At 38.9% G+C, this 27,950-nt stretch overlaps 6 protein-coding genes and 1 long non-coding RNA gene across 8 annotated transcripts; 3 read left to right on the top strand and 4 right to left on the bottom strand.

Moving 5' to 3' along the window:
- Positions 1–991: 991 nt before the first annotated feature.
- Positions 992–7,824, bottom strand: LOC125607124 (zinc finger CCCH domain-containing protein 37). Its single transcript, XM_048776889.1, has 2 exons — positions 7,587–7,824; positions 992–1,729 (listed from the first exon to the last, which is right to left on the bottom strand). The coding sequence occupies exons 1-2, from the start codon at positions 7,632–7,634 to the stop codon at positions 1,142–1,144; spliced, it is 636 nt and encodes a 211-aa protein (XP_048632846.1). The 5' UTR covers positions 7,635–7,824; the 3' UTR covers positions 992–1,141.
- LOC106419748 (disease resistance protein RPP2A) lies at positions 7,302–10,712 on the bottom strand. Its single transcript, XM_048776885.1, is given in 5 exon segments — positions 7,302–8,227; positions 8,311–8,607; positions 8,724–9,798; positions 9,876–10,012; positions 10,014–10,712. Coding segments are annotated over 5 exon segments (2,793 nt in total). The 5' UTR covers positions 10,704–10,712; the 3' UTR covers positions 7,302–7,633.
- Positions 10,713–10,884: 172 nt separating this feature from the next.
- Positions 10,885–15,651, top strand: LOC106419749 (disease resistance protein RPP2B). The gene is made up of 5 exons (XM_013860578.3): positions 10,885–11,438; positions 12,002–13,103; positions 13,180–13,491; positions 13,569–14,615; positions 14,699–15,651. The coding sequence occupies exons 1-5, from the start codon at positions 10,885–10,887 to the stop codon at positions 15,428–15,430; spliced, it is 3,747 nt and encodes a 1,248-aa protein (XP_013716032.2). The 3' UTR covers positions 15,431–15,651.
- Positions 15,652–15,836: 185 nt separating this feature from the next.
- Positions 15,837–17,865, top strand: LOC106419590. Its single transcript, XM_022716808.2, has one exon. It carries the CDS (start codon positions 16,333–16,335, stop codon positions 17,779–17,781), a length of 1,449 nt encoding a protein of 482 aa, XP_022572529.2. The 5' UTR covers positions 15,837–16,332; the 3' UTR covers positions 17,782–17,865.
- Positions 17,799–21,353, bottom strand: LOC106419773 (protein NUCLEAR FUSION DEFECTIVE 4-like). 2 transcript variants are annotated; one of them, XM_048776887.1, is made up of 4 exons: positions 20,878–21,353; positions 20,644–20,706; positions 18,496–19,430; positions 17,799–18,390 (listed from the first exon to the last, which is right to left on the bottom strand). In XM_048776887.1, the coding sequence occupies exons 1-4, from the start codon at positions 21,166–21,168 to the stop codon at positions 17,919–17,921; spliced, it is 1,761 nt and encodes a 586-aa protein (XP_048632844.1). In that variant the 5' UTR covers positions 21,169–21,353; the 3' UTR covers positions 17,799–17,918. The 2 variants fall into 2 exon arrangements, with proteins under 2 accessions (XP_048632844.1, XP_048632845.1); XM_048776888.1 differs by lacking the exon at positions 20,644–20,706 and having other exon boundaries at positions 20,878–21,352.
- Positions 19,178–19,607, top strand: LOC125607125. Its single transcript, XR_007338435.1, has 2 exons — positions 19,178–19,441; positions 19,526–19,607. It is a non-coding gene; the product is annotated as an uncharacterized LOC125607125 (long non-coding RNA).
- Positions 21,354–23,209: 1,856 nt separating the features above from the next.
- LOC106419525 (cysteine-rich receptor-like protein kinase 15) lies at positions 23,210–27,213 on the bottom strand. Its single transcript, XM_013860326.3, has 7 exons — positions 26,393–27,213; positions 26,121–26,264; positions 25,892–26,010; positions 24,471–24,681; positions 24,134–24,371; positions 23,892–24,042; positions 23,210–23,753 (listed from the first exon to the last, which is right to left on the bottom strand). The coding sequence occupies exons 1-7, from the start codon at positions 27,177–27,179 to the stop codon at positions 23,445–23,447; spliced, it is 1,959 nt and encodes a 652-aa protein (XP_013715780.1). The 5' UTR covers positions 27,180–27,213; the 3' UTR covers positions 23,210–23,444.
- Positions 27,214–27,950: the final 737 nt, after the last annotated feature.

Raw genomic sequence — 27,950 nt, 5'->3', positions numbered from 1 at the left:
AAATAAGGGAAATTACCTTTGTGCCTGTGACCAATCAAAGATTAACTACCCCGATCTTACGCCCTTCTATCGATTGCTGCCATTGTCACGGCAGTGATGTTCTTGATGTCTAAAACAACAGAAATCGCTCCATACTTGATTTCATCATGAGATCTTGCTTACATTCATAAAAGACATTGTCAAGAAGATGTTCACCACTCTGCAATAGCCCGATACTGAGATCGTTCGGAAAGCCCTTGCGAAGAGTTTTCACTGCAAGAGATCATCGTCAAAGCAGCTGAGAGTGGATCAAAAGCTAAGATTGGCTCTTCGAGAACTGGATCAGGATACTTCTTCTCCGATATCATACTCAGGTATGTGATGATGACGCAGAGAAAACATTGTTCTGCACATGAAAAATCACTATCAGAATGAAAGACCACAAACCAAACAAAACAGAGCTCGAGATATAGATTTCTGTTTGATGTAACAGTAGAGGGTATGATTTAAAACGGAGGAGAACAGAAGTTAATGATTCAGATTGGTTGAGATAAAGTGAAGAAACGACGATTGAAGAGAATCGAAGCGCCTGATACAATCACTGTTTACCTAGGAGAAGATTAGCTTTGGAAAGGTGCACTTCACATGGGCCATGATTAATTATTAAAACAAAATAAAAAGCCCATTTCATATTGAGTCGACAAAAGACGTAGTGACATGGCAAAACATAAGTTTTCTATTGGCTAATTTTTTTTGAGGACGTGGACAGGCTATCTGATCAAGATATCTTACTTTTAGTATAGTATATAGATTCCATTGAATAAAAAATATAGTTTTCATATTGTATTTGTTAACTGTTATTGTTTTGTTAATCTCTGTATAATAATAATATAAACGATTATCTGGTTCTTCATCAACAATCAACAAATTCTTACACCTCTTGTTGTGAGTTATGACAAAAGAATTACACTTAATCCTGTTCTGCTTCTACAGACTCGTCTCTAGCAGATAATTTATCTCATTATGGTGTGCTTCCACCGTTACTCTTAATATAATATATCTACATTGACACAATATCTACAGTGACAAGAACAAACTCTTGCACTGCCTCTCGGGAGAATAATCTCTTCAAGCCAATTACAAAATGATCCAAAGGTATTTTCTACAACAAAGTAAAATATTGATACTCACTCTCTTCATCAGTAGATATTTCTTCTCCCAACTCTCCTTCCTTCATCTCAAGCTTTGTTTCCTTCAACCTCTTCCGGATCCTCATGGGCTTAGCAGAACCAGAGGGGTTTCCACCAACGTTTGTGTGTGTTGTCTCAGACGTAGTTGATGCTTCCACAAGCTCCCTTGACGAATCTACAATCGAAAAAGAAAATCCTAGAGGATTGAAAGGTGTCATCTTTGGAACCACAGAAGACGTGTTCTTGCGTATTGGAGGTTTCTTAGTTGATGCTTTCACAAGCTCACTTGATGATTCTCCAGTTGAATAAGAAAATCCTAGTGAATTCAAGTGCTGTGTCTTAGAAGCCACAGCAGATATGTTCTTCTGTGTACTTCGTTGCTTAGTTGCTGGTTCCACAAGGTCACTTGATGAATCTCCAATTGAAGAAGAAAACCCTCGCTGATTCAAGTGAAAAGATGTGTTCTTGTGAACTGGTATCAACGATGGGTGATCAAAAATGCAAGTAGGACCGGAGATGCAGCTTCCAGTGTGAAAATACGAGGCACAAACAGGGTTTCCCTGTTGAAAGAGTAAAGAAAAAATTAAGCGTGAAACACACAGAAGAATGAAATGAGATGGACAAAAAAGACGTTCAAACAAGAGTTTGCTGTTGGATAGTTGTATGATGAAGTCCAAAGAAAGGAAAATTGTGATATAGTAAAAGAAGTATAGAAAACACGTCAACAAAAGGGAATGGACACGTCACCGGAAGAAAAGAAGATACCAAATATATAAGTCACTTGACAATTAATATTTTCATTATTCGAAATTGTAAAAGTTTGTAACAAACTCTCTCTCTCTCTCATCTCTCTCTGTGTGATGATCTCTCATCTTTGTTGATTTCCATTGCTGGAGGATCATCACTGTGGGTAGGAACTGGTGTTTTAGAACATTGGATTCCTGATTTGGATTTATAATACAAAGTGACGTTTATCTCTTATCAAAGGTATCAGAGCTTCGACGATTCTACGGAGAACGATGACGGAAACTCGTGCGCCGTCGCAGATGAAGGAGGCGAAGGTTCGTGAGGTGGAAGGAGCTTTTGGAGCTCGAATCGAAGCTCTAGAAGTCAAGTTGGAGAGTCAATCGGAGATGTTGAGCGCGAAACTCGATCAACACATCAGTGACATGTCAGAGACGATGCGTCTTATCGCGAACCAGAAGGATCAAGCCGCGACTGGTGATAATCGTAATCCCGAGCGTTTTCCTCCGATGATGCAACCAGATCCGGGGAGAGGAAGACCAGGTATGCATCATCACTATTCTGGAATGACGCGATTGACGAAGTTGGATTTTCCGCGATTTAACGGTGAAGCGATGAAGGATTGGTTATGTATAGTGGAGCAGTTCTTCTACATGGATAATACACCTGATGATTTGAAAGTAGGCTTGGCTTCGATGCATTTTGATGGTCTTGCTGCTACTTGGCATCGTGCGGTATTACAGTCGGAGAATCACAGGAACTTGCTACAGGATTAGCCAACTTATTCTATGTTGTTGATGGAGAGATTTGATGAATTGTTGGATGATCCTTTTGCTGAGTTGAAAATGTTGCAGGAAACAGATGGTATAGTGGAGTATCATGGGAGGTTTGAGTTGCTTCGTACTCGAGTTGATCTTCCTGAGCATTATCTTGTTAGTGCTTATTTGGCGGGGTTGCGCACTGACACTCAGATGCACATTCGCATGTTTCAACCGGAGTCAGTTCGTCAATGCCTCATGTTGGGAAGATTGTATGAGAAGGCACACCCAAAGAAGTCGTTTCAAACTGGATGGTCTCAAAGGAAGCAAGCGTTTGCAGGAAAAGGATTACTATCTCACAAGAAAGAAGCTGATACGAAACCTTTTTTGCCAACGGCTCAGGATAAATCAAAAGAGTATCAACCTCAGAAGTTTCTTACTCAAGAGGAGATGAGTAAAAGACGTGCAGCAGGCTTGTGTTACTTTTGTGACGAGAAGTACACACCTGGTCATTTCCTTAAGCATAAGAAGACGCAATTATTTGTGATGGAAGTGGAGGATGAGGATGAATTAACTCCGGAGGAACAAGAGATGATTGAAGAACAAGATGGTGGTGATTTGGCTCAAATATCTGTGAATGCAGTTACGGGGGTCTCGGGGTATAGAACTATGCGAGTGAAGGGTCTTTCAGGGAAAAGAACATTATTTGTGTTGATTGATACGGGTTCAACACACAATTTTATAGATGAGAAGGTGGCTGAGAAGTTGGGATGTGAGTTATTACCTGCTGGTACTACGAGAGTGGCAGTAGCAGATGGCAGTAAACTGGGGGTTAGTGCGAAGATCAACAACTTACAATGGAGCTTTCAACATAATTCTTTCACTGCAGACTTTATGGTTATTCCTTTGGGAGGTTGTGATATGGTATTGGGGATACAATGGTTGGAACAGTGGGGTCCTATTACTTGGGATTTTCAACAATTGACGATGAAGTTTCGGAGGGGTAATAAGTTTGTGTTGCTCCATGGTCTTACTCAAGGTTCTGTACGTGAATTGAGAGCACAAAAGCTCAACTTGGAGAAGGATGGTATCGCACAAGTTTCCATGATCATGGTCCAACAGTGTGATACGGAGTTTCAGGGCAGCATTCATGCTTTGAATAGTAGTGACGACACCTCGCAGTATCCTCCTATTGAAGAGTTACTCCATGATTATGCTGACATTTTTGAAGAGCCGACGACTTTGCCTCCGTTTCGGGCGAATCACAACCACAAGATTCCACTTTTGGAGGGTTCTAATCCGGTTAACCAGCGACCCTATCGTTATGCAGTACATCAAAAGAATGAGATTGATAAGATGGTGAAAGAATTATTGGGAGCAGGAACTATACAGTCCAGTTCCAGTTCGTATGCTTCGCCGGTGGTGTTGGTAAAAAAGAAGGATGGGAGTTGGCGTTTGTGTGTGGATTATAGAGGCCTTAATGGTATGACGGTTAAAGATCGTTTTCCTATTCCGTTAATTGAGGATCTTATGGATGAACTTGGGGGTGCAAAGGTGTTTTCTAAGATCGATTTGCGGGCAGGATATCATCAGGTGAGGATGGATCCATCTGTATCCACAAGACAGCCTTCAAAACTCACAGCGGTCATTTTGAGTATCTGGTTATGCCGTTTGGGTTAACAAACGCACCTGCGACATTCCAGAGCTTAATGAACACAGTGTTTGGTGAGCTGTTGCGGAAGTGTGTCCTCATATTTTTTGATGATATATTGGTTTACAGCTCTTCTTTGGAGGAACATGTCGTTCATTTACAGAGTGTATTGGAGCTTATGAGAAGAAATCAGTTGTTTGCAAAGCATAGTAAGTGCGCGTTTGCTACTGATAGGGTGGAGTATTTGGGACATTTTATACAAGAAGCGGGGGTTTCAACTGATCCTCAGAAGATTAAAGCCATTGTGGAGTGGCCGAACCCATCGACACTGAAGGCGTTGAGAGGATTTTTGGGTTTAGCAGGGTACTATAGAAGATTTGTGATGAGCTTTGGTACGATTGCTAGACCTCTCACGGTTTTAACGAAGAAAAATTGTTTTGAATGGTCTGAAGAGGCAGAGACAGCTTTTGGTACTTTGAAGAAGGCTTTATGTGAAGCGCCAGTGTTGGCTTTGCCACGATTTGACAAACCTTTTGTCGTTGAAACTGATGCTTGTGGTCAGGGAATAGGGGCTGTGTTGATGCAAGAGGGTCATCCGATCGCGTTTATTAGTCGTCATTTGAAGGGTAAACAACTTCATCTCTCTATCTATGAGAAGGAGTTACTTGCCGTGGTGTTTGCAGTGCAAAAATGGCGCCATTACCTCTTGCCTAATCACTTTGTTATCAAGACTGATCAGAAGAGTCTGAAGTATTTGTTGGAGCAACGTTTGAACACACCCATTCAACAACAATGGTTACCGAAGCTGTTGGAGTTCGATTACGAGATTCAGTATCGACAAGGCAAGGAGAATGTCGTGGCCGATGCTTTATCACGGGTTGAAGGAGCGGAGGTATTACATATGGCATTATCTGTTCTCGAGTGTGATTTGATGCAGCAGATAAAACAAGCCTATGCAACGGAAGGAGCGGTAAAGGAGTTAATCGATGAGTTGAAGTCTAAACCATTTTCGAAGAAACATTTTTCTTGGTCTCAGGATATCTTGCGGAGGAAAAGTAAGATTGTAGTACCAATGGATCCGGTGATCAGGAACAAGATTCTTCAGTGGTTGCATTGTTCTGGTGTGGGAGGTCATTCTGGTAGAGATGTTACTTATCAGCGAGTTAAAAACATTTTTTACTGGAAGGGTATGATTAAGGATATCCAACAGTACATAAGGAGTTGCAGTGTTTGTCAGCAATGCAAGTATGACACTTCTGCTTATCCTGGTTTACTAAATCCCTTGCCTATTCCAGATTCAATATGGTCAGATATTTCTATGGATTTTATTGATGGACTTCCTCTGTCTTTCGGTAAATCTGTGATCTTTGTGGTAGTTGATAGGTTGAGTAAAGCTGCTCATTTTATGGCTCTTGCTCATCCCTATTCTGCATCCTCGGTGGCTCAGGCTTTTCTGGATAATGTCTATAAACTTCACGGCTTTCCTCAGTCCATTACCAGTGATCGTGATGCAGTTTTCTTAAGTGACTTTTGGAAAGAGTTGTTCAGTCTACAGGGAGTGGCTTTGAACATGTCTACTGCTTACCACCCACAGAGTGATGGGCAAACAGAGCTGGTGAACAGGTGTCTGGAGACATACTTGAGGTGTATGAGCAGTGACAGACCTAAGATGTAGAGTAAGTGGCTGCCTCTTGCAGAATATTGGTATAATACCAATTTTCACACGGCTATCCAAACTACACCATTTGAAGCTGTTTATGGTCGACCACCACCGCAACATTTGCCTTATTTACCGGGAGAATCGAAGGTAGCAGTGGTTGATCAAGGTTTACGTGACAGGGAAGACATGTTGTTGATGCTTAAGTTTCATCTGTCAAGGGCTCAACATCGGATGAAGCAGTTTACCGATCAACACAGAACAGACCGTAGCTTTGAGTTGGGAGATTTCGTTTATGTAAAGCTACAACCATATCGTCAACGTTCTGTGGTGGTTCGCTCTAATCAGAAGTTAGCTCCTAAGTATTTTGGTCCTTATAAAGTCATCGACAGATGTGGGAGTGTCGCATATAAACTGGAGCTACCGGGTGGGTCTCAAATTCATCCTGTGTTTCATGTTTCTCAGTTGAAGGAAGCAGTGGGCAATGTGGAGACTACTACGGTTTTACCTTCTGTTATTTCTGATGTGTTGATCAAGGAACCGGAACGTATTCTTGAAAGGAAGATGGTCAAGAGGCAAGGACGTGCTGCGACTAAGGTCTTGATCAAATGGCTTAATCAACCGGAGGATGAGGCAACATGGGAGTTCTTGTTTGATGTGGAGAAGCGGTTTCCTGCTTTTATACCTTGAGGACAAGGTTTTGGGGAACGGGAGGATTTGATATAGTAAAAGCCCTGTTCGAAAACGCGGTGTCCGCGGCTGGAAACTCGCCGGAAACTCGCGTTGCGCTATAGCACCGTCCCGATTTGGTGCAATACGGTCAATTAATCGGACATTTTTTTAAATCATCGTTTTCGAACGTTTTGTGTTCGAAATCACATACGTATCTGTTATACTTGTTAAATTATAGTTAAAACCTACAAGAATAGCAGAAAGAAACAGTTGAATCAAAAAAAAAAAAAATAATGGCGGCTGTAACTTTGGGAGAGAAAGTGCAGGTCTACGTTGAAGACAAGGTTGTTTTTGTCATTTTCCTATTAATTAACCTAAAATCCGAAAAAATGACAAAAATGCTTCATAAGCAACTCGAACCCGTGTGCTGAGAAGAATATATGACGCCAGTAACCAGTAGACTATGGGCCATTCCTGCTGAAACATTACATAAAGAATATATTTAACCTAAAACTCCTCGCTGATTAATCCACGTACAATATCCGATTTATTGATTCGGCGCTAGGCCCTATCCGACCGCACGCGTTGCGCCTAGCGAGTTTTCGAACAGGGAGTAAAAGAAGTATAGAAAACACGTCAACAAAAGGGAATGGACACGTCACCGGAAGAAAAGAAGATACCAAATATATAAGTCACTTGACAATTGATATTTTCATTATTCGAAATTGTAAAAGTTTGTAACAAACTCTCTCTCTCTCATCTCTCTCTGTGTGACGATCTCTCATCTTTGTTGATTTCCATTGCTGGAGGATCATCACTGTGGGTAGGAATTGGTGTTTTAGAACATTGGATTCCTGATTTGGATTTATAATACAAAGTGACGTTTATCTCTTATCAAATTGACGTCTGTTACCACTAGTTTATGAGTGGCTTACCGGGCGTAAGGGGAGGCCTTTTTCCTCCTCTGTCTCCTCGTTAACCATCACGTTAACCCTAGAGATACACTGTTTTCTCGTTTCCTTTTTCTTAAGCTCAGAATAACAGATTCAATAACTCTCTTCAATCGGCATCTCTTATATGGTGGTGCGGTATCCCCCACGCTAGATAGATCCATGGAAGAACCAGGACGTTCGGCGCTAAGGCTGACCACAACTTTCAAGTTTCTTATCTCTGGTGGCAAGTGTTGAAGTCTGTTACAGTTCTCCAGATTTAATGTAACAAGTCTACTGAGACCCCCAATTGACGCTGGCATTTCTCTAATGGCAGTCCCAGCTAGATATAGCTCTTTCAGGTTCGGTGAAAAATCCGGAAAGTCCTCGAGCTCTGAGCAGCCGGAGAGATTAAGAACTTCAAGAGCTTCTAGATGAACCGTGGTAGGTATTATTTGCAAATGTGAACAGTCTTTCAGATTCAAGAAAGTAAGCTTGTGATGATAAAGAATAGATGAGTTAACTTTAACCAGACTCGTACATCCTTCAAGATCAATATGCTCAAGGTTCCTGGCCTTTGAAAGCCTTGGGAATTTAATCAACTGTCGTGAGTGGCTCAAAATAATCCTCTTTAGGTTCGCAAGATTCTGTTCACAACACCAACGACTAAATGGGTCATCAAGTAAAAGCTAATCACTTAATGTATGCAGCAGAGAACAAGATAATATACCTTTGTTCCTTTCCATAGTTTTGTCATGTTGCTATAGGGCATGTTCAGTTCTACAATATTTTTAGGATTGAAGTTCCCAGGTAAGGATCCTAGAGGATATCGTTCCCAGTGGAGTAGACGTAGTTCATCAGGCAAAGAGTAAAGGCCTTGAGGTAGACATACATTGCAATGGTGTTTAGAAGTTGGACTGTAGAGCTTGAGCAATCTAAGTCTATACATCTTCTCAAAAGAAGTAGGACTCAGCTCAACTGTCAAACAAGATGCATCGAGAAATATGCCTTCAATTGCTTCTGTTCCCTGAAGAAAATTGGCAAAGGGGTTCAGAGACATAAGAAACTCTAAGTATACAATGGAACCTAAGCAGTATTCAAATTTTCAGTGGAAGTAATAGATATACATTTTCTAAGACTTACTGAGTTGTTGGTCAGCACATCAACAATGTCAGTAGGTTCCCACAATCTGCTACGCTTCCCTGTCTCATTATTTTCTTGACAAACAACAAATCGACCCGTGTCTTGAAAAATGTTGGGCATTTCTATTCTGTTACCTACAAGGCTGATGAGAGACTCATCGATGAGACCATAGATTCCTAAATCTGTAAAAAAACCGCAAGCATCAAGGATGCTCACTACATAATCTTTATTCTCCCCTCGGAAAAAACATGCAAGGTCCAAAAATATGTGCTTCTCGTTGCCATCTAGTACATCAAAACTTCTTTTAAATGCATCCTGAATCTCAACTAGAGGATGTTGACGCAATGTTTTCAGATGTTGCTTCTCACCGACAATACAGTTATCTTGTAAGGACGAACCTAAGGCACGCAGAGCCAGTGGTATCCCACTAGCGTAGTTCACCAGCTCAGAGACCAACGACGTTCTTTCTTTCCAATTTTGTACAGCGGCAAACTGTGAGCATACGTGAAGAGATTCAGGCTGGGATAGTTTCTGGATTTCGTAAATCTCTTTAGCGTTACACTGTACCAGAACTTGCCTATTTCTAGATGTTAAGATGAGGGTATGTCCGCCAGAAAACCAGCCAAACCCTCCAACCAAAAATTCTGCATCTCTAGCACTACTCACGCCATCAAGAACAACGAGAACCTTTTTACTAAGGAACCTATCCCTTAGGAAACCTAGTTTTGTATCACATGCGTCTACAGTAACCTTTTCTTCCCCATAGATTTTTGAGAAGAATTCATCACGCAGATGACTCGGTCCTCTCATTTGACACGCTATATGGAAGTCTGGCAGAAAGTAGCAGACGTCATATCTATCAGCTTGTGTTCTGAAAATTTCTCTAGCGATGGTTGTTTTCCCTATGCCAGCCATACCCCAAAGTCCAACAATATGTGGGGCTGAGGATTGAGAACAATTTAGTAAAGACAATATACTATTCATTTGAAGCCTTCCTCTTAGTTTCATGTTATTTTCAGAACTGAGCAGCAAACAGACATTGCTAACAATATTTTTGGCAAGTATAACCTCTCCCCTGCGCAGAAAAATTATCGGAATCAAATACAATTACCACACACCATACACTAGTGAGAAAAGAGAGAAATTATTTACACTTTCGTATACTGATATTTATCGATGAAGGTGAATGTGGGAACTTGGGATGCCTGAACTGAATTCTCAAGCTGTGAGAATGCTCTTCCAAACGAGCCACTTTGGCCTCTAATGTATGTAACCTTCACTTTAAAAAAACACTGGAAGAAGCACAAGGCTGTTTGCTTTAGAATGGTCCATTATTGCCACAAAATTATCCTGGCACTGTCTAGAAGAAGCATAGTTCTTGGAGAAAATAATAATACCAACCCGTGATCTGTGTGGCAGCTCCAGACCCCCAGTCAATGTGCCCCTTGTTAGATCATATATCAAAGGGGTAAAGCCACGGAGACACAACTCTGTGGAGATGTAGCTGATGAAGTATCTCTCCTCGGAGTCCTGGTTTGCACCACAAGAAATCACTAAAACAGGGTCAAACTCTGTAACGCTATGCACATGACTTCTTAGCTGGAGAGGAGTTTTAGCTTCCTTGAGTTTATCAGAGGATGTGCCTTCGAGAGCAGCTCTGCGCCTACTAAAGCCAATGAAGAGCCTGCTGCTGTCTGTAAAAATTCGCTGCAAGAAAACAATGTCTCCGACACCAAGCTGCTTCTCCTTGACGTAGTTGCTCCAACCGTTGGTTAAGAGGTAGTGTTGGCTGTTGAAGTCTGAGAATCCGAACTGCCATGGCTTGCCTTCCTCATCCTCTACTGAAAGGATCCGTTCAGTAGCTCCAACGACGACGGTGGCAAAGCTAAAGTACTTAACGGCAGCAAAGAAATTAGTGTTGAGGATCTTGAGGTTACTGAGATCGCTGGTTGTCAAATATTTCTCGAAGAGAAGCTCCATCTCACTGAAGGTGAAGGTAGAGAGAGAGAGAGAGAGAGAGAGGAGGAGGACTTGTTAGAACACTGTGAATCTTACCTCTTTCTACGAAGAGAAGGAGAGACACAAGAAAGAGATAAGATCCACTGCTCATAGTCCAATCATTTTCACCCACCCACTTGTTAAACCCCACTTGATTTATTGAATGGTTTTTGATATATATTTCAGAATAAGATCTCAAAATCCTCATTTCCTAACTTCGAATTCATCTTCCATGGCTGCTACGTCTTCCTGCAAGTCCGATCCTTCCCGCCGGCAGTACGACGTCTTTCTCAGCTTCCGAGGCGAAGACACGCGCCACTCCTTCACGTGCTATCTCCTCGACTTTCTTCGCCGGAAAGGGATCGACGCTTTCATCGACGAGGAACTCCGGCGAGGCAACGATCTCTCGGGGCTTCTCGAACGAATCGAGCAATCGAAGATCTCAATCGTCGTTTTCTCCGAGAATTACGCGAATTCCGCGTGGTGCTTAGAGGAACTCGCGAAGATCATGGACTGCAAGAGGACTTTCGATCAGGTGGTTTTGCCGGTCTTCTACAAAGTTCCGGCGTCGGACGTGAGGTACCAAACTGGGAAATTCGGAGCTCCGTTCGAAAGATCTGAAGAGGTCTTCCAGGGATCTGAACACAGAGTTCCGGCGTGGAAAGAAGCTCTAAGAGCTGCATCTGATATCGCCGGCTATGTGCTTCCGGAGAGAAGGTACCTTAGCCAGATGAAATTGGATCTGAATTATCCGGTTTAGAATTTTAATTGAACTCCGGTTTAGAATTTGGTTGAGTCTCGGTTTACCTTTTTAAGGGACTCGAGTCGTGTGTTTCAATGAGCTCCGGTATATCATTTGGTTAAGTCTCGGTTTACTCTCTCGATACGGTTTAATAATTGGATCTGAAATTTTCGGTTTAGGATTGTAATTCAAGTCCGGTAGAATTGTAAGTGAATTCCGGTTTATATTTGGTTGAGACCTCGGTTTACCTTTTTAAAGGAGGTTGAGTTGAGTATTTTCATTGAGCTCCGGTATATCATCTGGTTAAGTCTCGGTTTACTCTCTGGATGATGCTGGCTCAGTGGCTCGAGTTTAATTGAATTACGGTTTACTAATAGGAACCTTATTCATGCCAAGTTAGGTGCTTTGTGTTGTATCACTCTTGTAGTTTCTAATGCAAGTCAACAAAATTTCATGAAGATTAAACTTTTATACTTTTTCTCCTTTTTAGTTTCATTGTTAACCTTACTTTTGTTGACGTGATGATGCATTTTGGCAGCCCGGAGTGTGACTTTGTTGACAAAATTGCCAAGGAAACGTTCAAGGTGCTAAACAAGCTGTCTCCATCAGAATTTCGAGGTCTTCCGGGGATCGAATCTCGTATGATGGAGCTAGAAAAGTTAATTGACTTTGAAGAGACAAGTTGTGTGCGGATCGTCGGAGTTCTTGGCATGGCTGGGATTGGCAAGACAACTGTTGCAGACTGTGTCTATAAGCAGAACTACAATCGCTTCGATGGTTACTGCTTTCTTGCAAACGTTCAGAACGAGTCAAAGCTCCATGGATTAGATCATTTGCAGCGGAAACTCCTCCGTAAGTTATTAGATGAAGACAATCTTGATGTTGGAGCTCCTGAAGGTGCGCATGACGCCTTTAAAGATAGACTTGGGAACAAGAAACTATTTATTGTGCTTGATGATGTGGCTAACGAAAATCAACTAAGAAATCTTATTGGTGGAGCGGGAAAGGAGCTGTACCGAGAAGGAACTCGGATTGTTATAACAACAAGTAACAAGAAACTGCTAGAGAAGGTTGTGGATGATACATATGTGGTTCCGAGATTAAGCGGAAGAGAGAGTCTGGAGCTTTTCTGCTTGAGTGCCTTTTCTAGTAATCTCTGCGCCACTCCGGAGCTAATGGATCTATCAAACAAGTTTGTGGATTATTCTAAAGGACATCCATTAGCTCTGAAGCTGTTAGGTTCTGATCTATGTCAAAGAGATAAGTCTTACTGGAAGCTGAAATGGGAGAGGTTGCAGAGAAGACCAGATGGGAAGATCCATGACGTGCTGAAAGTGAGCTATGAGGAGCTATGCGAGGAAGAACAGAGCATTTTTCTGGATGTTGCTTGCTTCTTTAGATCAGAGAAGTTGGATTTTGTTTCGAGTGTTCTGAGCACTCACCATACCGATGCTTCTACTCTGATTAGTGACCTTATTGACAAGTGCTTGATAACAGTCTCGGATAACCGGCTTGAGATGCATGACTTACTGCTTACAATGGGGAGGGAGGTTGGTTATGAATCATCCATCAAAGAGGCTGGTAACCGCGGGCGGTTATGGAACCAAGAAGACATTTGTCGCGTTTTAAAGTACAAAACGGTGAGCCAGAATGTTTCATTTGTCTTATGAATGTGATTCTTCTATTAGGCTTTTTATTGACATTTTTCTTTTCCAGGGCACTGCAGAGATCAGAGGCATCTTCTTAGATATGTCTAATGTAGATAGCATGAAGCTAAGTGCTGATATTTTCGCGAGGATGTGGAATCTTAAGTTCCTCAAGTTCTACAATTCTCATTGTTCCAAGTGGTGTGAGAATGATTGTCGATTACGTTTTCCTAAGGGTCTTGATTGCTTTCCAGATGAGCTGGTTTATCTCCACTGGCAAGGGTACCCTCTGGAGTATCTACCATCCAACTTCAACCCGAAGAAACTCGTTTATCTTAATCTGCGTTATAGCAACATTATGCAACTGTGTGAAGATGAGAAGGTACAAATTCAGCTCTAAAGTGTTAGTTAGTACTTCTTATGTATGTGGTTGTTAAATTATTGATCTGCTTATTGCAGAACACTGGAGAGTTAAGGTGGGTCGATCTCAGTTATTCAAAAGAGTTGATGAATCTAACTGGCTTGTTGGAAGCTCGTAAACTCGAGAGACTGAATCTTGAAAACTGCACAAGTTTAACCAAGTGTTCAGCGATCCGGCAGATGGACAGTCTTGTTTCACTGAATCTCAGAGATTGCATAAACCTCAAGAGTCTTCCAAAGAGAATCAATTTGAAGTCTCTGAAGTTTGTTATCCTCAGTGGATGTTCAAAACTCAAGAAATTTCCAACAATCTCGGAAAACATAGAATCTCTGTATTTGGATGGCACGGCGGTTAAAAGAGTTCCTGAATCCATAGAAAATCTCCAGAAACTTACCGTGTTGAATTTGAAGAAGTGTTCCAGGTTGATGCATCTTCCTACCACTCTTTGCAAGCTGAAGTCTCTTAAAGAGCTGCTTCTCTCTGGATGTTCAAAGCTAGAGAGTTTCCCGGACATCAACGAAGACATGGAAAGCTTAGAGATTCTTCTCATGGATGATACAGCCATCAAACAAACTCCCAGAAAAATGGATATGAGCAATCTCAAGCTGTTCTCATTTGGTGGATCTAAAGTCCATGATCTCACGTGTTTGGAGCTGCTGCCTTTCTCTGGCTGCTCGCGGTTATCAGACATGTATCTCACAGATTGTAATCTGTACAAGTTGCCAGACAGCTTTAGCTGCTTATCCTTGCTGCAGACTTTATGCTTGAGCAGAAACAATATCAAAAATCTACCTGGAAGCATCAAGAAACTTCATCATCTCAAATCTCTTTACTTGCATTGTCAACAGCTCGTTTCTCTTCCACTGCTTCCATCAAATCTGCAGTATCTGGATGCTCATGGCTGTATCTCACTCGAAACAGTGGCTAAACCCATGACGCTTCTTGTGGTAGCTGAAAGGAACCAGTCTACTTTCGTCTTCACTGATTGTTTCAAGCTAAACAGAGATGCGCAAGAAAGTATTGTCGCTCATACTCAACTCAAGAGTCAAATACTAGGGAATGGATCTCTTCAACGTAACCATAAGGTCCAACTCTCTTTACTCTGTTATTATTCAAGTGACATTTTTATTCACATCACATGCTTAAACATTCTTTTTAATCATTTCAGGGACTTGTTTCGGAGCCTTTAGCTAGTGCAAGTTTTCCAGGAAACGATTTGCCATTATGGTTCCGCCATCAGAGAATGGGATCTTCAATGGAAACCCACCTGCCTCCACACTGGTGCGACGATAAGTTCATCGGACTTTCTCTCTGCGTAGTTGTCTCATTCAAGGACTATGTAGATAAAACCAACCGATTCTCAGTGATATGCAAGTGCAAGTTCAGAAATGAAGATGGTGACTGCATCAGCTTTACTTGTAATCTTGGGGGGTGGAAAGAGCAATGTGGATCATCATCTAGCCGCGAAGAAGAACCAAGAAAACTTACCTCTGATCACGTCTTCGTCAGCTACAACAACTGCTTCCACGCCAAGAAAAACCATGATCTCAACCAGTGCTGCAACACCACAGCCTCGTTCAAGTTCTTTGTTACTGATGGTGTATCCAAAAGAAAGCTAGATTTCTCTGAGGTGGTGAAATGTGGGATGAGCTTGTTATATGCACCTGATGAGAATGATTGTAGATTGCAGGGACTACATGAGAGTAGCCTCGAGAAAGCGGTATCTGGAAAAGAAACTGAAACCGCAACGGATGAAGCTGTTGTGTCCAAGAGAGGCCGTTTCTGTATACAAGAAGAAGAGCTAATAAACGGGAAAAGAATAAAGGAAGAACTCTCTTTTGCTGAGTATGAGTGTTCTGTTCATCGTTACATAGAGCCAGCAAAGCCTAATATCTGGTAATAAGTAGAGATCAATCATGACAATTATTTCCATAGTCATTGTTAACTTTTAGAGAAATTCCCTAGGATAAAATTTTTTAGTTTATTTTCACAAAATAATCGGTTGTTCTTTGAAGGTTATTTTGTGACAAAAACTTAAAAAATATTTTTTGAGAAAATTGCCCAAATTTTTATGTGGAGAGAAAACTTATTATGCATAATTATATTGTGAATTTAAAATTATTGCATGGTAAAGAAGCTCAATATATAAATAGTATACTTGATATCGAAATCTTCTTGAATAATATATTATATTGTGAATATAAAGTTATTGCATGATAAATAAGCTCAATATATAAACAGTATACAATATCAAAATCTACTTGCAATCTTGCATTATATATTATTATATTGTGAATATAAAATCATTACATGATAAATAAGCTCCATATATAAATAGTATACTCCCTGCCAAAGTCTACTTTGTTTTTGAGTTTTTTCATATTCTATTTTGCTTTCCAAATAATTTATTTTCTAGACATATTTTTTTTAAAAAAGAAACAAATTGATCAATAATTAAAAGTCTTTGCCAATTAAAGAAACAGCACAACATATGAGGACCCAATAACAATTTATTCAAACCATGAGCCATGTGATGCGCGCGTTTTTCGGCATGTGGAATCAAGTAACCACCGTCGACTAAAAACCTCGAGACTAATAAAAACTCAAAATCCATTCTCTCTGCTCTTGATTCACTTCAAAGTTCTTGTGTTCTTGTGCTTGAGCTGAGCCACATTCCTTCCATATTTTCGTTATTCGTTTTATTCTTTTATTCAGCTCGAATTTTCAGTTTAGAGCTAAGTCTGAGTTGTATCTTTTCTTTTAAGACAAGCTAAAATCTAAAAAGACAGAAAAAGTCAAACAATGCCTTCAAAAACCAAACACAAGAAACCTAAACTTTGCACTTTTCTCTTCTTCACCGTCCCCTTTAGCATCCTATATCTCTTCCTCCTCCGCACCTCCTCTTGCTCCTCCTCCTCCACCGCCGTAGTCTCCTCCTTCTATGTCTCAAATCAGCCACCGTGGTCTGGCGACCTCCTAACCGCCCAGTTTCCCTGGAACCGCCTTGCTTTCTCCTTAACCAACCCTCCTCCCAAAACTCTAAAACTCGCGGTCTTCTCCCGTAAATGGCCCAATGGACCCAACCCCGGCGGCATGGAACGCCACGCCTTCACTCTCTACACTGCTCTAGCCCACCGTGGACACCGCGTCCACGTTTTCACCTCTCCCTTACACCCTTCCCTTGAAACCAACAAAATCATAAACCTTAAAATACATTCCCACGGAGGTTCAGAGCCAGGCAAATGGCAATACAGAAAAGCATGGGAGCTTTACCAAGAAGAGAACCAGAAACAACCTTTTGACGTGGTCCACTCCGAGAGCGTGGCCTTACCGTACTGGAAGGCCCGGGAGGTTCCAAACCTAGCCGTAACATGGCACGGCATTGCACTAGAGAGCTTACACTCAAGCCTTTACCAAGATCTTATTCGCAAACCAGGAGAACCAAGATTACAAAGCTTCAACGCAAGCCTATACAGTGCCGTGCTTCCCAAGATACTCGATGAAATCAGATTCTTCCACAACTACGCTCATCATATCGCGATCAGCGATAGCTGCGGGGAAATGCTAAGAGACGTTTACCAGATCCCTGAGAAAAGGGTTCATGTGATCCTCAACGGGGTCGATGAAAAGGGATTCGCATCAGACAAGAAGCTACGTTCTCTGTTTAGGTCGAAACTTGGGCTACAAGAAAGGTCATCGGCGATTGTTTTAGGAGTCGCAGGGAGATTGGTGAAAGACAAAGGACATCCGTTGCTCTTCGAAGCTTTTTCGAAACTAATCGAAACGCATTCTAATGTTTACCTCGTGGTAGCTGGAACAGGACCTTGGGAGCAACGTTACAAGAAACTTGGCGATAAAGTTACCGTTTTAGGATCCCTAAACCCAAATGAGCTTAAGGGCTTTTACAATGGGATCGATATATTCGTGAATCCGACTCTTAGACCACAAGGGCTTGATTTGACGTTGATGGAAGCGATGTTGAGTGGTACACCAGTGATGGCCTCGAGGTATCCGAGCATAAAGAGGAGTGTTGTGGTGAATGATGAGTTTGGGTTTATGTTTGCACCTAATGTGGAGGCTTTAACGGCGGTTATGGAGGTTGCGGTGGCGGAAGGAACCGAGAGGTTGGCTGAGAGAGGGAGGAAGTGTAAAGAGTATGCGGCGGAGATGTTCACAGCGAGTAAGATGGCTTTGGCTTATGAGAGGCTGTTTCTTTGTATTAAAGATCAGAGGTTTTGTATATACCCCTAAAGTAGTAAGTACTGAAATGGAAAGTGAATCTTTGTTTATATAAAAATCTATAACAGTCCATTATAACTTCTGTTATAAAATGTAGATCCTACATATAATGATATACACACAAGCCATTGGGGGATTGAGACAAGTTTCTATGAATCAATGTTTGAACTTATCCGAGCTTGTTCAAACCGTTGATAAGCTTTTCTAGTTCTTATAAACAGGACAAGACTCGAACCTAGTCCAAGTACCGACAAGCATCCCCACCAGACAAACGTCATGTGATAGCAACCTCGTCCCATACACACGACCGAGTCGGTCATGGACTTGATCCCTGTCGTACCATGTGAATCATAGACCAATGCAGCCAAGAATCCATAGATCAATGATCCTATTGGTATGTTTGTGATCAAGATATTGTGGTTAACCCCAACGCTGTTTGGTCCAAAAAGCTCTGATGTGATGGAAACCGCTGCTGCGAATATGAATCCTGAGCTTAGACCCATCAGAGCGGTTCCAACTTGTAGTGCTGACGCGGTTCCTGATGATGCGAGCAAGAAAAGCGCGATTGGCGTTGGTAATAACGCGATTGCTAACCATCCGGTTCTTGCAAAATAAACCTTCCTGCACAACTTAAACCAGGTCAAAACCCGCAGAACCAAACCATAAACTCTATAGATTAATATTTGATAAATTAATAAATACAGTAAATTAATAAATTTCACTTACGCTCGGATATAGTCTGGTGTCGCAGAGAGTAATCTTCCAAAGAACGAGAAAGAGGAATAAAGTGTGACAAGAGTTGTGGTGTTTGAGCTTTGTCCTAAAGACTGAGCAATCTGTCCGAGGTTGTTGCTGTACACAAGTCCAATGGTTCCACCGCAGAAGTAGGCGACATAGTAGAACCAGAAGTCTGCTCTGCTTAAGAGCTGCCACAGAGAATGTTCAATTCCCAATAGCTCAAGCTGACCTCTTGTGATAAGCTTCTTGCAACAAGAAGACTCATCAGCATCACCTTCCTCCACAGCTATAGTCTTAACCGGGTTTGGCACAACATCATCGGTCAGCAACTGGTAGCTTTCTCTATTGGCTTCATGTGCAAGCATCCCTTTATGCAACTCAAGCTCATCAGGATCAACAAGAATGAAACCGGAGCCTTCGAGACGAAAACTGGTGTGGATCGTGCGAAGATACCAGTTCCGGGCGATGACTAAACCGGGAATACATAAAGGGAGGATCAAGAGGAGGATAGCTCCACCGAAGAGGAGACGAGCAGAGGTTAAAGCAGAGGAGTTTGACTCAAAGAGAAGGAGATAAACACCGTTTAAAGCAGCGAGAATGTTGAGGATTAGAAACATGAGAGAGTCACGGCGAACTCCGTCTGGTGGAAGAGGCTCGAAAGGCGGTTGGCGAAGAATAGGGATGATGGCAGTGAAAGAGATGACAAGGGGTATAAGAGCGTTTAAGAGAAGGTAGAGCTCAGGAGAGGTTGGGTTGATTGCGTTGTAAGCGAGAGTGTATAAAGCTGCGCTTACACCGTTGAAGCTGACGGTGAGGGAAAGAGCAAGTGATCTGTTTGCAGGGAAGTTACTGATGCAGAGGACAAAGCAGACTGTGTTGAACCAACAGATGCTTAGACCAGCGAGTAAACAACAGAGGAACACCTGTACAGAAGGTAACCAAGATTAATCAAAAGTTTCTTAAAAAACAATGCAGATAAAATTGTTTTATTCATATTTTATATCAAAAATAATTGCAGGTTTTTGAAGCAGCCATCAAACACAAGGCGGCCAAGCCGAAAATGACAAGAAGAAGACTTGTTGGAACCTTGTCGAAGTTTTTAAAAAAATAAATGCATTTACCAATAGAAAGAAAGGACAAAACGACAACAACAAAAAATGTGAGTTGTGAATTGCAACAAAACTATATGAATAACTTTAAATATGTACCAATTGGCATAAACAAGTTATTTTATGGTAACAGAAATTTTTTTTTTTTTTTGAAACACAATTTTTATGGTAACAGTAAACTAACTAAACTTTCCAAACGAACAAAATATAGTTTTTATTAGAGAAGAAAACTATGTCTTGTATCTTTCAGCAATTTGATAAATTTTATTATTATATCAATTAAAATAACTAATAATTTTACAAGATAAGTCGTCTATACTTCAACTTTCAAAAATTAATGTTTGGATTTTATATTAATAACAATTCGTAAACACTCTTGTCTTGTCTTTTTATGGTGGGTCAACTAAACACACTTGTCTGTTTAACTAAATAATCGATTAAGTACGTATGAGCAAAAAAAAAATTGAGTGAAATCCTGATACTTGTTCTTCCACAAATGATTTATATTTCAAGAAAAAAGTCACCATAGATATCATTTCATAGTGTTTCAAAAAAAAAAAAAGTGTTTCAAAAAAAAAAAAGATATCATTTCATAAGCTCATAACAGCCACAGTTAAAACTGTAACAAATCATGAAAAAATATGTGTCACCTTAACTAAACTAGGTTTGCAGTCTAACACGAAAAATACAAACTCAAAATTAAAACTTTTTTTTTTCATTTTTGTGTAACCAATGCGTTGTTGGATAATATTTCAATTTCTCAAAAATGAAGATAATTTGTGGATTATACATTTTCTGCATTTCTATTTTATGTTTTCACGATTTTTTTCATGAACATATTATCTCCTAGATTAATTAATAACGAATTATGCTCAATCATAAAGTAGGATTCTCAATCTCAATAAAAAGAAGAATATGATAGAATAGTACTTTATAAAGTAGTGGTTCTCAATAATTAAAAAAAAAACAATTTAAATGAATGAAAAACAGTTTGATCAAAAAGTAGAAAGAAGAGTGACGTAGTTACCACAATATACGGCAAAGAGATGAAGTTAGTTATGACGAGCCACTGTACTCCACATTGGCGGATCTAGAAAGTTTTATAATGGGGGGCAAAATTTTCAAACTTACAAATAAAGCATACTTAACCTTAGATTTGAGGTTTTATGGGAGGCAAATTTATTCAATTTCTTCAAAATTCATTATAATTTAGTAAAGAAATTTTTTTTAAAAAAAAAATCATAGGGGGCAGATGCCCCACCCTTGTATGCTCTACATCCGCCACTGGTACTCCATAACCGACGAACCCCATAAACGCCGCCGCGAAAAGCACCGTCCAAATCGGAAAATACATCAGCGCGAGCCCCGACGACCACCCGAACACCTTCCCGAGATCGGAAGCCACGGCGAGGTAGTTAAGCTGCACCTGCGAAATCCTCAGAACCGATTTCAGCTCCGAAGAGTAAGCCGAGAAATCGAAGTTCGTCCCGGTGAAAGCCTGAATCCATATCGTCGCCACTAGAATCATCCATTTTCGCGACTGTCCCGCCATAAGAGCTCCGCCGGCGTCGTCGGGGAATGAAGATCGAATCTCTGAGGTTTTGGTTTTGTTTATTTTAGTTTTTGGTTTTGTTTGTAAATTGTATGGTAGAGAGAACGCGAGGTGGTTGTGTGTGAGTGTGAAACTTTCTCCTTTGGTGTGTGTGTTTATATTACAAATAAAACAATTATTTTGCTGACCAAATAAATTAAAATTATATTATTATACTATAACAACTCTCATGTTACGTGTCAAACTTTGATTATTTATTTATAAATGTAACCATTTAAAAAAAATGATTAATAAGATTTATGCTTGATTTTAAAAGTTTCAAAGGCAAAAGATTTAAAAGTGTCTTTTGGAGATGACTAGAGTCTAGCAATGGCGGTAAGGTATATGTTAAGGACTATGGTATATGTCAAAAAATGTATTTATATTTTCTCTCCTTAAATGTCTCTTTTTTTTTTAACACAATCCTTGAATGTCTCTATTTAGTTTTACTTAAGTGCAAATACATTTGCTAAAAATAAACACAAATAATGAGAAAACAGTAACCAAATGCTCTCTCTAGAGAGATTTGGGAGGCTGGGAGCTCTCTCCGGCTCAACATCCTCCAAGTAAGCAACTTAAAAATAAGTCACTAGCTGGCAGTATTGAGAATTTGTACTTTGATATAGCCATCAGTCTTTCCTATTACGTTGTTCCCTTTCGTTTGATATGGAGGACTTGGAAAATGAATTTGAGAAATGATAGAGATGGTCCATCCCAAACTAACATTAGCAGTAAAGCACGGATGGAACTATGCATGTGGTCTGAAACTGTTTCCTTCTACAGATCCAGAGAAGATCACATTCATACTTACTCATTGTAAAATGAGGAAGAGAGAATATATGGTTCCCAAAAACAGTCCGGGAAGCTATAGTCAAAGCAAACACATCTTGTTGTGTTTGTAGATAGATCATCGGTGTCATATAAACCACAAGTGGTTAAATGTTGGTTATTCTCAAGGGATAAACCTCTATAGAGCCCACTTAAAGATCCTTAGAGATGGAAGCATGCATATATACGCTCTTACAAAGCTGTAATGCAGATTAATAAGACTTGTATGGATAGAAGAACTTTTGTGGAGATTCAAAGAGTTCAAAATGCCAGCTCTAGTCAGCAACACTCACCCTCATACGCTTCAAGAATGGAGACACCATCAAGCTATTGCATGCAATATATATATTGAAAATATCTCCCTCCTAGGCTCCTAGCTGAACCTAAACTTTGTTACAAGTTCATGCTCATCAAAAGAAAAGCTAATAACTTAGTAAAAATGTTGCAAGATTTAGTTCCCAAAGATTGTTTTGTCTCTTAGATCAATGTTGCATAATCTCTACTATAGAATCAAACTGTTGAAAATTTATTACTTTATAAGATTACAGAATCGTTTGCCGACAGAAGGAAAAACAAATGACTACTGGACAATAATGATACTGCAGCATGTGAAAGTTACAGCTTACTTGGTTACCGATTCTTTGCGTCACTAATTAAAGCTTTTCACCGATTATGTTCCATTTTTATCATATATGCAATCGTAATCAAATATACTATTAACATAATGGAATGCTAGAGAAAGGTTGAAAGATGGATTTAATTAAATTATGGACACAACGAGTGATAGGTACGAATGTTAGTTTGACCAGAAAAAAATGGTACGAATGTTAGTAAGGCGCCTTCTCTGAATCCTTTTGTTTCCACGTGAATCAAATGCTAAAGGTTTATTCCTGAAGGTGATAAGATTTTTTATTCATTATTAGATGCGAGTCTGAATTGTGCTTATTCGCCACTCAACCAAATTTAGAATACGAGAGAAATCACATAAATGTTGATTTTGTAAAACTATAACCTCTGTTCCTAAATATAAGATGTTTAAGTAGAAATACACATATTAAGAAAACTACTTTTTGTCTAGAATGTATCATTAATATTATAAATTAATGATATTCAACCAGTTACAAAATAAACTAGTAAAATATGAATGGATACACAGTTTTTAATAAAATAAAAATTACCTAAAAAAATAAAAATATTTTATATATTGGAACATCAAAATTTTTAAAAACATCATACTTTTAGAAACACAGAGAGTAATAAAACCAAATCAAAACGAAACTACTACGTACCGAATTAAAGGTCGCTGAAACAAGTTTTGAACTTTTTAACAACCAAAAACAACACGTGTTTTCAATAATTACCAATTAGTTAAGCGTGAAGGTTAACACCATAATCAACGCGGATAGAAATCAGTGACCAGACGCATCACCAACAGACCCTATACCAGACTTGGTCATGGCAGATTGATTCGAATCAGGCAGATCTTTTTTCCGTCTAGTCTGAGTGACAAACCCTGGTTGTTGAGGCACTGGTAAAATCACATTGTTACTTATGAGCATCATCAAAATGGTTGAAAAGGTCGGACGCTCTATAGGATCTTCTTGAACACATAAAAGACCGATATGGATGCATCGAACCACTTCACTCATTTGGCAATTATCTACTATAACTGGATCCACAAGATCTAACTCTGATTTATTAGTCCAGAGTCTCCAAGCCTATAATATCAATCAACCAATTAATTGTTGCAATCGTTGCTTATAGTAAGAGAGGTATATATTAAACTAAAATAATATATAGAAAAACTGCTTTGTGATAAAAATATATATATAGAAAAAATGGTTGCCTCAACTTACATATGTGACCAAGTTATGTGCACCGTCTCTCTCGTAGAAGCTGCTATTCTTCCTACCAGTTATAATCTCAAGAACTAACACTCCGAAGCTATAGACATCGGATTTCATTGAGAATTGGCCATGTATAACATATTCGGGGGACATGTAACCGCTGAAATCCTCACCAAAATTTAGTATATTGACAAAATCATGTTCTACAAACATCAACTTAAATATGAGAAGTAATGTGTATGATGACTTACTAGGTACCGACAATTCTGTTTGTGTTCTCCTGAGTTTGGTCCATTCCAAAGATTCTTGCCATTCCAAAATCAGCGATTTTTGGATTCATATCTGCGTCCAAGAGGATGTTGCTTGCTTTGAGGTCACGGTGAATGATTGTGAGCCGTGAATCTTGATGAAGATATAGCATCCCTCGAACAATCCCTTCAATGATTTTGTATCGCCGTGTCCAGTATAGCTGACCCTTCTTTGTAGGGTCTATGTTTGTATATTCATGGTAAATTTAAACATTGGTGTCCCCAATTTTTTTTAAAAAGTCTAAAGATTCACCGAAAGAAATCAATAAATGCTACTGACCAAAGAGGAAGTAATCAAGGCTTTTGTTGGGCACATATTCGTAGACCAATATCCTTTCTTCTCGTTCTAGAGAAAACCCCATAAGCCTTACCAAATTTCTGTGCTGAAGCTTTGCAACAACAACAACCTCGTTTTTGAACTCTGTTTCACCTTGGCCTGATGATTTTGACAGTCTCTTCACCGCAACTTCAGTCCCATTCAAAAATGTACCCTATCCATTTATATGAGCATCATTCGAATTATTTAAATAGGTTGGCACAAAATTTCAGAGAAAAATATACAGCGTCAGGTCTGTGCAGTTAATAATGTATACTAGTGGTAGTATCCAGAGCGGTGCCTTAGGCATAGAAAAAGAGGTGTATTTAACAAGTTATTTTTGGATTCACCAACCAATATGATTGTGTTATTTCATATTCCATATTTTTTTTAAAAATGAAACAAAATATTATCTAAGTAATATTATGTTTTTAAATAAAAAATAAATAAAAATAACAATAGTTACAAAAAAATTATAAAAAAATACTTTTAACGTCGTCAACAAAACACTAAACCCTAAATCATGGACCCTAAACTTTTGGGTAAACCCTAAATCCTTGGATAAATTCTAAACTCTAAATCAAAAACATTAAACACTAAAACACTAAACCCTAAATCTTAAATCCTAAATCCTAAATCCTTGAGTGTTTTAGTGTTTAGTGTTTTTGATTTAGAGTTTATGATTTATTCAAGAGTTTCGAGTTTATCCAAAGGTTAGATTTTAGGATTTAGAGTTTAAAATTGTTTTGCTGACGATTTTTTTTTTTTGTAACTACTACTGTTTTTTTTATCTTTTTATTTTAAAAACATAATATAAGTTGACATTATTTTGTTTTTTTTTCTAAAATATTTCGAATATGAAATAACACAATTCTATTGGTTGGTGAACCTAGAGGTAACCTATGGGGTGAACCCATCAATAAGTCCTTTATAATTTAGTAAATTATTGACAATATATGGTAATAATTTTTACAAAAAAAATCTTTAAAGAATGTATTTCAGTTATTGTTTATTTTACTAATTACAAATTCATCCATTATAGTAAATTTATGTATTTAACAGCTTTTTTGTTTTTGGTGATTTTATTCAAATATATTTTATTTTTAAATCACTTTATATAATAACATTTTCTACATTTACTGTATTAATTTATAACTATAATTTTATTTATCATATTTATAGATATATTTAATTATTATATTTCATATAATTTTATTTTCAAGATATAATATTTTTTATCATAATAGAAATTATATTTCTGATAAATATTCATATTTTGTCAAAATTCTATAAAATAATAATTTATATAGCAAAATTTAAATAAAATAAAAATAATCCAATATTGATTTTGGCCCCTAAAATCCTGATTACATAACCGATTATACCTTGTAAACCTCGCCAAATCCACCTTGCCCAATCTTATTATTCTCTGAATAATCATTTGTTGCAGCTTGAATTGTTCTATAATCAAGTTGCAGCGAGTCTCCTGTTGTTATATCATCTCCTGGTGCACAATAAATATAGTAGTAATCAGTAAGGAAAAAAAAAAGACTGATCAGTGATAGTAATCACTAATCAAACTCAATTAAGATTTTTAATCATTCAAATGTTAACCATAAAAGGTTGGTGCATTATCAGAAGTCTTCTTTTTCCTCTTCTCAAGGAAACAATAACCAGCTATGGAAAGTAGCAAAGTCATTATAATAGCCACAAGGATGGCAATGGCTAACACATTCGAGTTCCCACGTTTCCCTGCTTCTAGAAGACCATTTGTTTAATATAAAATCAATCACAAGGATAAAATCATTAATAAATAAAAAAATCTCTAATTGTATGTGATTATTTCAAAAAATGGGGCCAAAAGCAAGTAAGAAGAAAGACTTAACTAGGTCGTGGAGTAGTAGACGAAGCTAGGGGTGGTGGAGACTTAACTTCGGTTTCGTTGTAGAACTTGTAAACCTCGTACCTTGAATTACAGCTAGGAGAAAGATGTCTTGATCCAATACTTTCAAAATTCAAACCGTTTATGGATTGTAGCAGACAGAACAAACAGTCGTCTCTTGTCAGATCAGGAGTGCACTGAACCAGGACGTACAAATCCTTGAAGTCGATCCACTTGGCCTTTCTCGTACAGAAATATCGAGAACTGTTCGCCGCTTCAAAGGCAGCTTCCATCATCGTGGTCGACGCCACTTTTTTGAACAGGTCTACATCCTTAGGTGCAGTTTTGTAATCGTTATACATCAAAAAATCGTCCGCGAGTGTGAGGTTCGAGGAAACATCCTGGTCAGAGTATCTGAGCATACACTCGTCGTAATAGATAGTGGCCTCTCTCTGATTGGGGCACTTGGCTACGATATCTTTGACGGAAAAGGAGACGCAGCTACGACAAACTTCCGGCGAGACGTCTCCCCGGCAGAGGAAAAGTCCGGTGACCGTATCTGGGGCTTGTCCGGCCGTGGCGTTTTGGAATCCGGTGGAGTATGAGGCGTTGGTGGAAGAGAGAGAGGACCGAAGTGTTTTGAGATTGGTGGAGTAAATGCTGTTCGATGAATACCTTGTAGTATTCCGACAAAGATGGTGAAAGAAATAGGGACTTTCAGCAGTAGCTCGGAAGCTAGTAGTGAGGAAGGAGAAAAGGAAAAGGAAGATGCAAGAGGCATGAGAAGACATGGTTCGGTTTACCCGATAGTTTCAGACTATACGAAGGTCCCATTTATAAAGTGAACCCTCAATGAAAGTAAAAAAAAAGAAGTAAACGCCTTTTAATAAGTTAAAATTAAAACAATAAAAATAATAGTTTACAAAGTGGAAAAGGCCATGCTGTATTATTTAACTTGTTTTTGACTGAATTTTTATGTTGGACCAATAATCAAAATTATTTACTAAGCCGAAACCGAAAAGTTTTGATAATTTTTATGACTACTACAACGAGATCTTCTTAGATAAATATAGTATAAAATCTAGATATTATGATAAAACAATCTAGATTCTAAATAAAAAATGCTAAATATATAGTGTACTGAGATGAGAAGCACTCGATCATATGAGAAGAAATTCTCTTTGGAAAACAGGTTTTAGTTTTGTCCAGAAATGAAATACATATGATAATCGTATTACTTATGCTTTTTCCTTGTCATGTTGGGGGTTAAACTCAGTTTCTTAAGTATCAATCATTACCCAGATATATAAAATTTATATAGTTAAAACCTAAAAAGAAAAAAATTCCGATATTTCTACTTTTTCATTTTTTTGAAGATTTTCTCAGATGGGAAAAACCCATTGTTTCTATAATAATGTAAAAAAAAAATTGTAGACTAGTATCAAATAAAATGTTTCATCAGTGATGTTTTATTAAAGTCTTGCTTAAAATATTTTTTCTTCTAATTTGAAAGTTTTCAAGATCTATGTTGTTTGGGGTAGGACATCAAGCATGTATATGGA

Source organism: Brassica napus, chromosome A3 (assembly GCF_020379485.1).
Source record: "Brassica napus cultivar Da-Ae chromosome A3, Da-Ae, whole genome shotgun sequence".
Classification (NCBI taxonomy): Eukaryota; Viridiplantae; Streptophyta; class Magnoliopsida; order Brassicales; family Brassicaceae; genus Brassica; species Brassica napus.
The sequence above is the reverse complement of the archived record's forward strand: the minus strand, read 5'-3'. Positions and strand labels throughout refer to the sequence as shown.

What these genes read in the sequence shown, in the direction of transcription:
- LOC106419749 (XM_013860578.3), top strand. Translation starts at nt 10,885, where the DNA reads ATGGTTTTTGATATATATTTCAGAATAAGATCTCAAAATCCTCATTTC. An exon ending in GCGTTTTAAAGTACAAAACG is followed by an intron (nt 13,104 to 13,179) that starts GTGAGCCAGAAT and finishes TTTCTTTTCCAG; the next exon opens with GGCACTGCAGAGATCAGAGG. An exon ending in CTCTTCAACGTAACCATAAG is followed by an intron (nt 14,616 to 14,698) that starts GTCCAACTCTCT and finishes TAATCATTTCAG; the next exon opens with GGACTTGTTTCGGAGCCTTT.
- LOC106419525 (XM_013860326.3), bottom strand. Translation starts at nt 27,179, where the DNA reads ATGTCTTCTCATGCCTCTTGCATCTTCCTTTTCCTTTTCTCCTTCCTC. An exon ending in GATTTGGCGAGGTTTACAAG is followed by an intron (nt 24,682 to 25,891) that starts GTATAATCGGTT and finishes ATAAATGGATAG; the next exon opens with GGTACATTTTTGAATGGGAC. An exon ending in CACATAACTTGGTCACATAT is followed by an intron (nt 23,754 to 23,891) that starts GTAAGTTGAGGC and finishes TTGATATTATAG; the next exon opens with GCTTGGAGACTCTGGACTAA.
- LOC106419773 (XM_048776887.1), bottom strand. Translation starts at nt 21,168, where the DNA reads ATGGCGGGACAGTCGCGAAAATGGATGATTCTAGTGGCGACGATATGG. An exon ending in TCTCTTTGCCGTATATTGTG is followed by an intron (nt 19,431 to 20,643) that starts GTAACTACGTCA and finishes CCTTCTGTACAG; the next exon opens with GTGTTCCTCTGTTGTTTACT. An exon ending in ACACCAGACTATATCCGAGC is followed by an intron (nt 18,391 to 18,495) that starts GTAAGTGAAATT and finishes TAAGTTGTGCAG; the next exon opens with GAAGGTTTATTTTGCAAGAA.
- LOC125607124 (XM_048776889.1), bottom strand. Translation starts at nt 7,634, where the DNA reads ATGGTTAACGAGGAGACAGAGGAGGAAAAAGGCCTCCCCTTACGCCCG. An exon ending in AAGGCCTCCCCTTACGCCCG is followed by an intron (nt 1,730 to 7,586) that starts GTAAGCCACTCA and finishes CTCTTTCAACAG; the next exon opens with GGAAACCCTGTTTGTGCCTC.
- LOC106419590 (XM_022716808.2), top strand. Translation starts at nt 16,333, where the DNA reads ATGCCTTCAAAAACCAAACACAAGAAACCTAAACTTTGCACTTTTCTC.